Genomic DNA, 12,745 nt, shown 5'->3' on the forward strand with positions numbered 1-12,745 from the left:
AAAAAAAAAAAACATAAATTAAAATTGATTTAAAGTAACTTTTTACTTAGATAAGTACTTCAAGAAGATAAAAATTTATTATCTTATTTCATGGACAAATAATTTTTTGTCTTTAATAATAAAAGAAAGACTAGGCAGTTAAAAAACATCCTTAATATCTTTTTTAATGATGTCACATTTAGATTGCAAGAGATATTTTGCCAGGTAGATGTTTAATTATTTCATATATTATAAAGTTTTTATTGTACTATTACATAAAGAAATTGAATATACTGTTGTTATTTCTATGCTCTGCAGTGCATTAATATGTTTATTTTAAATATTTTCACAGAAATAAATTTGAACTCTATTACAGGTATGGAAATGGTATGCATAATCTCGTCAAATCAATGTTAGAAGTTAGTGCACTTCAAAGGCCATTCATTGATGGGATACTTTTTCAGATTGACTCATTACTTCCTGTTGTACAGGATAGAGTGTGATAATATTCTAGTTACTGGAACTATGAAATAAGAATGTGCCAGAAACAGACTGCTGAATATGACTTCAAGGTGCATTTTTTATATAAACGATTAGGAAAATCACCGAGTTATAAAATGCGTATTAAATACCAAATACCATTTTTTATTGAATAACCAGTGAAATAAAATACTTTATAATCTGAATTATTTTATTGACGTCAGATTTGTGCTTAAATTTTAAGTTATATATTCTTGAGTTATTTTTTCACAATCAGGAAAATTATAACTCTTTGATTATTAGACAGAATAGTAATCTTGTCTAATAATGAGTCATTTTTTCCACAAATATTGCTTTTAAAGTAAAAAATCTTAATAATATTCCCTAAATTGGATTATAAATATTGTGTGAGGGAAACATAATTGATTTACAAGTTGACTTGCAGTGCAGGTATGTAACTGTAGTCAAACAGCAGAAAGTGTGTTGAAAAGGGTTGATATTAATCCTTTCACAATGGGTGCCTCAGTCACCAAAACTTGTAAGTACACTGTCTTTGGACAGTGTACTTACAAGATACACTGTCTCACTGGAACATTCAGTTTACGCTGCTAAGCCTAACTTTGGAAAATAATTGCATAAATTAAATCTATTGCCCAATTGTTTCAATTTTGGGCATATTATGAGAGGAAAACTCAAGTATTTATCAGAATTAATTGAAAACTTTATCACTGTATTTTCTTTGCTATTTAAAGTATACAAAATGTTTTGCTAAATGATATCTAAAATATTCCTCTCAACACTAGCTCAATTCTAAAAGGAATGATAAAACTCTCTAAAACAATAGAACATATATCCCCATATTGCCAAAAATAAAAGCAAAAGTATTCAGGAGTATCAAGAATATCCCCATGTGTTCATATCAGCTGATGCAGTTAATAGCCAGCTCTATCTGTTTACATTATTCAACCCATGATTTCTGCTTTGATTCCAAAACAAAGTACAAGAAATAATAATAATAATAATAATAATAATAATAATAATAATAATAATAATAATAATAATACAACAAAATGAAGGTCAACATTCTCCAGTCTCAGTAAATTCTCCCTTAACAGACATAGGACTACATCTTGTGGCAAAGAAATATACTATTTAAACATTCTTTCTAAAAATGCATGTGTGGTACACCCGTCCTAACATTTAAACAGCGATTCATATATGACACACCCGGCTCTGAGATACAGTTGGAGGCCAATGTGTTTATGACATACTCATCCCATAAGGGTCATACTCATCCCGTAAAGTCTTGATGATTGTCTCTCAGAAACAAATATATTTCTAATTGTTAAATTTACAAGAATATAGTGTGATAATGCTCTTATATTGTGGCTTTGAAACACAAATCTACCATGTTTTAGCAGATGAAAATATTCAGAATATTTTCTAATGCTTGATGTTATCCCCTCAGTTTTCTGGAGTTCAACATTTCTTTCTTATATATACAAGTTATGTAGCTTGTATGTTATAATGGGGGAAGGGGAAGAAAAAGTTCCAATTTATATGCCAATAGATGTTAAGGTAAAAATACCTTCTGTACTTAGTTTTTTGTATTATCCATGAATTATGTGCTGTTATATAAAAAGGTACTCATTTGAGGAATTTGTTTTACATATGAAGTTTCTTATATTTTTAAATAATTATGTTATTTTTTGAAAGTTCAACATATATGTTTTTAAGTGCTTGTTATGCAATATTTTAAAACCAGAGCCTGTGCTTGTGTATATTGTATTACTAATCTGAGGCCTGGGGAAATAATATAATTACATTATTTGTTTTCATAGTAATTTATGTTTTATGTAATTTTATTTGTAAAAATTTTTGTTTTTATAAAAAATCATTTGTCAATATAATTAAATGAAACCAAGTTAAGTGGTTGCTTTTCTTAAAATAAGTTTCCAATCGAATTTCATGCTTTTTTCTCTATTAAAATAAAAAGAATAGTGAGAAGAAACAGAATATAGATGTAAAACATGTATAGATATCTTAAAGAAACCAGTTTGTTTTAATTTAGTCATATGTGTGTGTAACTTTATATTAGAAGATAATATAACCAGTATTACTTAATAATAAATATATTATTATCTTACTTTGCAGCTATTGCATAAGTATTAGGAAATTTATTTCGATTTCAATGAACTTCAGTGAATTCTGTTCAATTAACAATAATTAATAAATGCAAAGGTGTTTCATCTTTTACTCAAGTAAGAATGATGATGCCAAACTGGTAATTTTAGTTAAGGCCAAAATTGTAGTCGAGTTTTTTATGCAATGTAATATCTGAATTAAATATAAATTTTCATTACCTGTTGATTGTGAGCTGTGTAGTATAAGTGTTGCCAAGCTGTGAATTTTCTGAGCTCTTCCTTTATGCATCAGACCTGCAAATACAAATACCAAATTTATATGGTCGTTAAAATGCATTATATGTATATAAATACTGATGTATGAATTCACTTTAAGTCAAATTTAATATGAAATTGTCTGTTCTCATTCCATCAAAAAAGGAATTTGATTAAATTTATTACAGACAAATTTTGTCATCCTTTGAAACTCTACAGGTATATGATCATTTTCAAAAACATATAAACAAAGCATTATTATACGGTGTAGTATTTTGCATTGCTCTATTGCATAGTTGTCCATCCTTTCAGATACCACTAGCCACCACAAATAGGCCATGAGTTTTATAGAATTTGATAATTTTTTTAATGACCATGGTAAAACCCAATAAAAATACTTGAATAATATATATTTTAAGTTGCATATATGATTGCAGTTCTGAACATTTCATATGTAATTTTACATGTTAGTTATGAGCTAACACAATAGTAGTAAATGTACTAAAATGTAATATTAAAATCTTAAAAGTCTATATTTTCAAAAGTCTTGTAATAAAATGATAGTCATATTTTGGTTTTGTTTTCCTATATCTTAAAAAGTTCCAGAATAAATTAATTTTTTCAATAATTTAATTGATCATGCTTCATTTTCAAATTCAGTGTCATATTAACTCAACTTATTATTTGCTTTTTCATTATATGATACATATGTGATATGACTTACTGAACATAATGTATTATAATAAATAAATTAAGGGGTCTTTTTTTATCATGATGGACAATGCAAATAAAAAAATTTTCAGACCTTCATCACTTTAAGTTTTCAAACTAAGGCCGTTTCAGTTCCTTATGTTTATCTTTCATTTATCATTAAATTCAACTCTTTACTTTCTGAATGCTTCTTACTGTATGGTTTCTGGTTTCCCTTCAACCTGTTAATAAAATCTAGTTCTCAGCTTTAGAAAATAGAGTGTTGGGCATTAATTCATCAATCATTAATAAAATTCCTTGTAAATGTAGTTTTGCTTATATGTGGCAAATCCTAAAATCTTTAATTTCTTAATAAGCAAGTAGATTTTTTTAACTAAACTGATGCAAGTAAAAAAATCCTCGAAGTTTTCCACTATTGAAATGCAATCCATAAATATCAATTTTTGAATTATAATTCAGATATCTTGCTTGCACTAATTTACCTCTCAATTTGTATTTCTGAGAAGATTTAAAAATTATCGTGCGTATCAGTCTTGTAAATGATCCAACTTCATTCTCTTCCTGTCTGAGGTATGGAAAACTTGTTTCCAAAAAAAATTTTTTTTTTTTTTAAACCGACAGTACAATTTTTACTGCATTTTTCACTGTAAAAATAATGCGTTGGTAAAGTTGGCTTGAGTTCTAGTGAAATAAGTGGAAAAGTTCTGCTTTTCTGTGCTTTGAACTTATTTATATATTTCTGATTAAACTGCTCAGAGTTATTTTTCACAATTCACAAGCATACAGTATTAGTTAAATGTATCAGTTAAATGTTATGTATGTAATTTTAAATGAATATGTATTACATATAGTGTTCAGTATTATCTGTTATTCCACAGAAGCAGAAAATATTTTAAATACAGAGAGCGTTTACACATTTTAAAAACAATTTGTTATTTATTTATTTTTTAATTAGTGTTTAAAATGTAAAGAATATTTTTTTGATCTGATAGCCTTTTTTCTAATTTCTAAATCTACATTCTGAATTCCATGATAGAGCAGTTTTTGTATTAAAAATTTCCAGGAGCATTGATTTTTATTTCTCTTCCATTACTTTTCAGAGTTGTGGTAGGTTTGGTCTTAGAAAGAGCTCTTTTCAAAAGACCAAAGGCACAATAATCCATATCCATAGTCCATAGTGAAATATCAGGGTACTTTGCAGGAGCATGTCGGAAAGGTATATATGCAATACCCATATCGGTCTTCATTTTTTTCAAGGAATACAGTGGTAATTTTCAAAGTATGACTTTTTGATCTGTCGTAATGAACTTTCACTCTTTGAAACTCATTGGGATAAAGAAATAGAATTTCTTCTATAAATATCTGATGTAAAACTTTCTGTTGATAGCAAAGTTTTTTTTTTTTCCAATGGCTATACAAAAAGGTACAAAGAACTAAAATCTTATTAACAGAGGTTAAAAGCAATTAAACTAAGAATAAAAATACCAAAGTCATTGCGTAAGGATGTTCTTCCCTCCCAGTATCTTGACTCTTCTGTAAGACCACAAAGAGCCCCACATCGAAGCCAGTGGTCCCTGTCTATTTCTTCTCCAGGATCGCCCGCCTCTGCGATGTAGGTGGGCGGCAAGGCATTCATGTCCTGTAGAGAGAGGGAAAGCTGCAGCTGCATTATTTCTTGAATTTTCAGAATAAGAGAAGGACTTATCATTTTCCAACTTTTTAAGGCTGTATGAGTCTGAAGATCGCATAAGATATCAGATATAAGTATTTTTTTTTAAACTGCTTAATCTTCCAATATGAAATATCTGCATTAGAATGTTGTAGTAAGCTGGCACCTCTTTTTGCAAGTTAATAGTAAAGTTCATTTTAGCATTTTTCTCCCACTATTAATATTTTAAATTTCCCATGTAAGAGAACCTTGCAACAATCATAAGCCCCTTACTGAAACTTTCTTTGCATTGATTAAACCAGGTTTGTATTTTTTTGTTTGTTTTTGTAGTCATTTATGTAAACCCATGCTTTGTCAAGTATTTTCATTTTTTTGCAATGTATTTTGTATTTTGTATTTTTTTTCCCATTCAGCAATGCTATTTCATTTATCTCCTGTTAAATGACTTTCACATAGGCTTTCTGTAAACTGTTCTGCATTGAGCCACATGACTTGGCATAAGTTGGTTAACATTATGTTTTTTAGCTTTTTAAAGCTGTGAATCTTTGTTTATTAGTTTATTTATTGTTGCTGCTAATGTATTTAAAAGCTTTGCAATTGATTTCTGCATTGGCGGATTTTCTCTTTTTTCCAACAAATTATGTTTAAAAATATTAAAAAACAGTATGTACTTTTTATGGCTGTTCATTTGAAGTGATCTTTCTGTGTAGAAACAATAATTGATGGTTTTCTATTTAATAATGATGATAATTTTCCATGTAGAAATTTTAATTCCATGTTTTTCATAATGTTTTCGAATTATGAATAAGGTGTTTTTTTCCTCCATTCTACATGCCTTCCTGGTGTAACCGAAAGCATACTCGATGCATATTTGGCAGGTCTGGAGTTTGGGTCCCAGTGAGGGCATTCCGCATTTTTCATGTTGCATCGATGTAACCTAATGGCTCTACATATTGAATAGAAATAGTATTTCTCTTTGAAAAGTGCAAAAACATATCCTTTAATCCCCAGGTTGTTTACATGAAACATTTTGAAAGAAGAATGAATTTAAAAGTAGCAGACAATATTCCTTATTTCAAACAGTAAGCTGCTGCTAGAAATTTTATTCCAAAACATTTGATTTTTAAAATTTTTTTATTGAAATTTTTTTAAAAAAATTTTAAGTACATTCTGTATACTATTACCAACAAATATGAGGGCATTATAGTATTTATTATTTGTTTTGCTTGTAAAATTAATATTGCACAGGGTACAAAATCATAAATCGTGAAAATTCTAGTAATTAAAAGGAGGAGAAGAAAAAAGAAAAATTGAGTTTTTTCTTTAGATTTAGAAATTTGTGTTCAGATTTAGATGAAAGAATATTTTTAGAATATTAGAACTTTTTTTTTTGAAAGAAATACTAAATTATGAGGAAAATAGTGTTTAAAATATCTTCCCATTAGCCTTTTTTCCCCTTTTCTTACAGTTTTGAATTCATATTTTACTTGCAGTTGAAAATATTTTTGATATTTAATATTATCAAATTTCAAAATGTGAGCACTTCTGGGAAGAATTTTTTTTTCTCTTGAAATTATTTTAACTCTCTTAAATCTATTATACTCTTGAAATTATCTTAACAGTAGCAAATGAAACCATAGCAATTTAGAATTTAGGACATATAAATATTTATAAGACATTGGCTAAAATATACTCTTTTGTTTATCTATAGATATGAAAAGTCTAGCACATTGTAAATTCATCTAAGCAGAAACAAGATTAGCATCATTCTCAGCCAGTAACTGCAGGATGCTAAAACAGCTGTGGGGATGGTTTTTTTCTCATGATGTAGGAATCATTCCTAGTATTAACAATGTTAACAAATTAGTGGTTAACAGTTCTCATCTAGGACTCCATACAGAATTTCTCTTATTTTTAAATGGAGGCTAGAATGCACTTATATAAACAATATTGAATTCTTTTTGAAATGATTCATCTGTTCATAAATCTCTTTGCATATAGTTTTATATTTAAAAGCTTTTTCTTAGCATTCTCATTGCTTTAATTACAGATTAAAGATAAAGTAAATTAAATTTAGATATAATGTTCTATTTTTGTTACCTGCCATGTCACTTTATTCTCTTAAACTGATTTGCAAGCATTTTGAAAGAAATACTTGAGAAACAGAATGGTGCATACAGTGAGTATAGACTAGAATCCTTGTGTATCCTTGAGTATAAAATAAATTCCTCAAAATGGAATCCTTGTCTAATTAGCTGTCAAACAAAAAATTATATCAGTAGATGTGTGCAACTGATGTAATTACAGATTAAAGATAAAGTAAATTAAATTTAGATATAATGTTCTATTTTTGTTACCTGCCATGTCACTTTATTCTCTTAAACTGATTTGCAAACATTTTGAAAGAAATACTTGAGAAACAGAATGGTGCATACAGTGAGTATAGACTAGAATCCTTGTGTATCCTTGAGTATAAAATAAAATCCTCAAAATGGAATCCTTGTCTAATTAGCTGTCAAACAAAAAATTATATCAGTAGATGTGTGCAACTGATGTAAATAGTACTGTAATATTTGAGAATATTTCATGTAGTATGATCATATAAAATAGTATTGGTTATTTTAATTATCATATTTACTTGCATGTTTTATTTTTGAATAATTTTACTATTTGAAAACTTAAAGGAGAAAATTACAAGGGAAAACTTAAATTAAGAATATAACACACTAAGCAGCAGATATATGTTTTATTATATTATACTACTGTGCTATATTCTCTATTATTTATTCTCTATTTAAAGAAATTATTAATTTCAGTAACATCCTTTTTTATTGACAATTTAATTTCTTATCTTTGTTTACATGTTACCTCATCATCTTAAACTAGAAATTTCTAAATCGTATGCTGAAAATACAATAGAGAGAGAAATATGCAAGTAAATAGGATAATTTTAATTAATTTTGTTCATTCTTTCTTTGAAAAATCGTCTAATCAGAATAAATAAATGTATAAACTTTTTGTGCTACTTTATTAAATTAACCATGAAAAGAGTAATATGCAAAATAATATCTTTCAAAGAAGAAAGGAAATTTTTTTGAGAAATAACTTTATTATACATCATCAAATTGAGAACACCTTTGATTTCCTATTTTATTATTCTGTCAAAGCATATAAATTTTTCAGAAATTAATGAATGCACTTACCAAAGCAAATTCCCCAGGCCTGCATTCGTTTTTAAAATTTTTACTTTTTGATTTTGTGTCACATTTTTCTTATTCTTGTTCCATTTTATTGTATCATGAGAGGAATGTACTTTTTTTAATTATAAGTTAACAAAATAATGAATTGGAATTATTTTATCATAGTTTTAAGCTTGATATATATAATTACAAAAAAAAAAATTTAAAAAACAAAATATAATCATGCCTAGTATTTTCACACATTAAGCTGCTGAATAAAATTATCAGTAAAGACATAAAGTAAGAAATTTAGAACCAATTTTTCACAAAGACCAAAAATTGAAATTCATAAGTAATCAATTTCTAATCCTATAAATGCAATAAAGAATTTAATAAATATTAAAACAAAACTCTTCAAATAAGCAAAACCCCAATTAAAAAACTCAATGAAATTCAAAGAAAAAAGAACTGGCTAGAAGAGGAATGCAATCAACTTCAGTGACACTTCGTCAGGAGGAGGATGAAACCCCTCTTCCACAAAAATCTTTGCTTTTCTGTGTCCAGAATATTAGCCAATGAACCATTTCAATGTATTATAATAGTTAACGCGAAAGTTCTGGCTCTTCCCCAAAGCAAGGAAAAAACAAAGTAATTTCTAATTAAAATATTGTACCTTAAATAAAGAGAATTCTATTCAAAGAATTGAAAACATAAGTGAAATATTCAAATCAAAATTTTACCTTTAAACAAATAGCACATAATCCAAAGAATTTAAAACGTAAGTGAAATTATAAAACTTTCATGAAAAGACTTAAATATTTAATTCTTTATTGCATTTATAGGATTACTTGAAATTTATAACTTATGAATTTCAATTTTTGGTTTTTGTGAAAAATTGGTTTTAAATTTCTTACTTTATGTCTTTACTTATGTAATAATGTATATGTGTACATATTATGTTGGATTATGTATAAAATTTTTATGTTAGGAATTACAATTTTTTATTTCATATTGAGTAATGCAAAATGTTCACTATTTTCTTCTATCGTGCTATAAGGATATGTTATTTATAAAATAATTAATATGTTAATTTATAAAATATTGTATTGAAAACATTAATATTTTGGAACAAGATGAAATTTCTTTCTGTATATTTTGATGATTTACTTATTTTTAAATATATATCTGTATTAATAGTTTTGTTCTATATATCGGTTTTTAATTATTCCTTGTAAGGAAATTACTTTTATACTATTTTATCTCAAAAATAGGCTATGATTTACCAGTGTTATAAATTTGGAAGGAATATTTCGTAATTTCAGATTCTTCTGTATTCACAACCAGTATTCTGTGCTGTGTGGCTAAGAACTGCTTCGGATATCTAGAATTGGTATTTTGAAATTTTTAAAAAATTTTTTTGGGTAATAATCAGAAGAATTATAATTGTTGCACAGTGAAAGGAATTTTCAATTATTAATGTGTATTTTCGTATTTAAATTATAATATATAATAACATTTATTTTTCAACTCGCGTTTGCATACTCTTGTATTCATTTGTCTCTGTGATCAAGTTACTGAAATTTTTTAAAAGATGCCATTGTTTGAGATATGCAGATAATTTTAATAAAAAAATATATTCTTAATGTTCTTTTCATTTGTGATGTGATTTATTCTGTAAAATAAATTTCAAATATATGTCCATAATATGTAGTGAAGCTGAGAAGATGTGGAAGTTTTATATATATAAGCTAAAGTAGTGCCAGGTCAATCCTGAAACAAATATATAGGGCAGTGGTTCTCAACCTGTTTTATGCAGACCTTTCACTATTGCTAGGAGAAGCCCCCCTCCTTCCCAAAACTTGAAAAAGAACATATGCATTTATTTAGATTTAGATTATTTTTCATGTGTTTTATAAATTAAACAAAAAAAGTTGATAAATATCAAAACTTGAATAAAAATAGGTTTTTATGTATATAAGCTAAAATTAAATATTTAACAGCTAAATAAAAAGCTGACCACATTCAATCCCTCCCCCAGAAACTATGAAATTCCTTCTTAGTTAAGAACACCTAGGCTTGTAAAGCAGAGATCTAGGCCTGTAATTCACAGGGGCATAACTTCAGTACAATGAGAAGCTTTTATTAAATTCGTAACAAAATAGAGTATTTATGCTCTTGTTTTTAAATAATACAAATAAATATGATCGTAATATTTATTGATATCATAATCTAACTGAATTCAATAGCTGCCATTCTGTATTGGTGTATAGGCTACAGGTGCTATGTATTAATATGATTATTCCAAATATGAATGATGTAAATGTTCATTGTTTGGCCATTTACAACTGCAGTTTCTGTTTTAACAAGTAATGTAAACATTTTATTATTTATTCTAGGATTTGTTTTTGTAAAGTCTGTGTTTCTTTGGGAACACAAACTATAGACATTAAAAGGACTATTGAAGGATTATCTTCTAGTCTTATGAAGCAAAACAGAAATCAGAAGAAAGGTGTATGAGACACTTTTATTCGAATACAACAAAATGAGCCAAGTACTTCTTAACAGAAGTACATGATAAATAACCATTTCAAGGTGTAGATTAGGCTAACGGTTCACAGAATGCTTTAACACACAGGCTCTGGTTTGTAGTAAACCGGCAAGACAGTACTAAATGGCTAGAAACACTCAATACCGCTAACTCAGGTCGCTAATAATCACAGCACAATGTGGTCCTGGAATAGGCAGACACGCTCTAAAACTAACTTCTGAAACTCTTCCTCAAAAAGCACTTCTTTCTACTTTAATCTGAATAAACTCTCCCTATCTCATTTACGTATTGGCATGAAAAGCGTGGCCATAAGAGAGTAATAGGAAAGTAGTCAAACTTAAAATGAAGTATTAGTTAAAAATAATACAAGGTCCGTCTATTAATTTCCAGGACTGACGTAACTGTAGGAGAACGAAAAGTCGGAAGATGGCGCTAATGATTGCATATTGAAGAGCGTTTTCTTGCGCATGTGCCAAAGACATTCTTTGCATGTGGAGTGCAATCGGCACCATTCTGAAGTAAGTGGATCTCGTGGAAAGGCGCATTAAAACGTAGCTCTTAAATTCCTATTGTCGAAGTGAAAATGGAGCAAAGAATTAACATTAAATTTTGCTTCAAATTGGGCAAGACAACTGCGGAAACCTATGAAATATTAAAACAAGTTTACAGCGAGGAAGCATTATCCCGCTCAAGAACTTTTGAATGGTTTAAATGCTTTCGGGACGGGAGCGAAAGTGTCGAAGATGATATATACATAGGTCGGCCGCAGTCCGTACGCACGCTGGAAGCAATTGAAAAAGTTCGCGATATGGTGAAATGTGATTGTCGATTGACTATTCGAGTACTCGCCAATGAATTCAACGTGGACAAAGAGACGGTTCGGCGAATTTTGACACAAGACCTAGGCAAACGCAAGATTTGTTCCAGATTCGTTCCTCACCATTTAAGGGACGAACAAAAGCAATTGAGACTGGACGCATGTGGCGAACTTGTCGACAACGCTGATGCTGATCCTGCGTTCCTGGATAGGATAGTCACGGGAGACGAGTCTTGGTGTTATCAATATGACCCTGAAACCAAGCGTCAAAGCTCCGAATGGCGGTCTCCAAGTTCACCAAGGCAGAAAAAATTTTGATTTGAAAAGTCCAAAATCAAGGTCATGTTAATCGCTTTCTTCGATTGCGATGGACTCATTCATCATGAATTTCTTCCTCCTAACATGACTATCAATGGACAGTTCTACACAGAGTTCTTGACTAACTTCGAAAACGAATTCGTAGAGTGAGGCCTCATTTTCAACAAAATGGGAGTTGGCTGCTGCTACATGACAATGCCCGCCCACACATTGCGTTGCCTGTGAGGCGATTTTTAGCCCAGCATGGTGTCGTTGAAATGCAGCATTCACCACACTCTCCAGACCTAGCACTCGCAGACTTTTTCCTGTTTTTTAAGCTGAAATCTTCTTTTTTGTTTATGCATGGGTTACCTTGTATGGAGTTATTCAGAATTTCAGAGTATTTGATCCAATTTGTAGCTCCTATACTTCTGTCAAGTGAGGGGAGGTATTTATTAATGGGAATTTCAAATACAATGGGGTTGTGGTCGGAAGACAGGGCTGAAATTACAGAGATATTGCATCTGTTAGTAATGTTATTTGAGATGAAGAAGTCAATTGTGGTGGCGCTATTGTACCCGTAATGGGTGGGCTCGTCTGGAGCATGAATGTTATAATTATTTGATTGAATGAGTTTAAATATGTAATTTCCTTTTTTGTTAGCAG

The 12,745-nt window shown here is 29.1% G+C and overlaps 1 protein-coding gene across 4 annotated transcripts in view; it reads left to right on the forward strand.

Moving 5' to 3' along the window:
- Positions 1-10,064, forward strand: part of LOC118194998 (serine/threonine-protein kinase 16) — a 74,936-nt gene extending 64,872 nt beyond the window's left edge. For all 4 annotated transcript variants that reach the window (XM_085811287.1, XM_085811286.1, XM_085811289.1 and 1 more), the window contains exon 8: positions 356-10,064. In XM_085811287.1, coding sequence (XP_085667413.1) covers positions 356-482 — 127 coding nt within the window. In that variant the 3' untranslated portion in view covers positions 483-10,064. The remainder of the gene's footprint in view (positions 1-355) is intronic.
- Positions 10,065-12,745: the final 2,681 nt, after the last annotated feature.

Source organism: Stegodyphus dumicola, chromosome 2 (genome assembly GCF_044657685.1).
Source record: "Stegodyphus dumicola isolate Sdum_Otavi_A_Nest chromosome 2, ASM4465768v1".
Lineage (NCBI taxonomy): Eukaryota > Metazoa > Arthropoda > Arachnida > Araneae > Eresidae > Stegodyphus > Stegodyphus dumicola.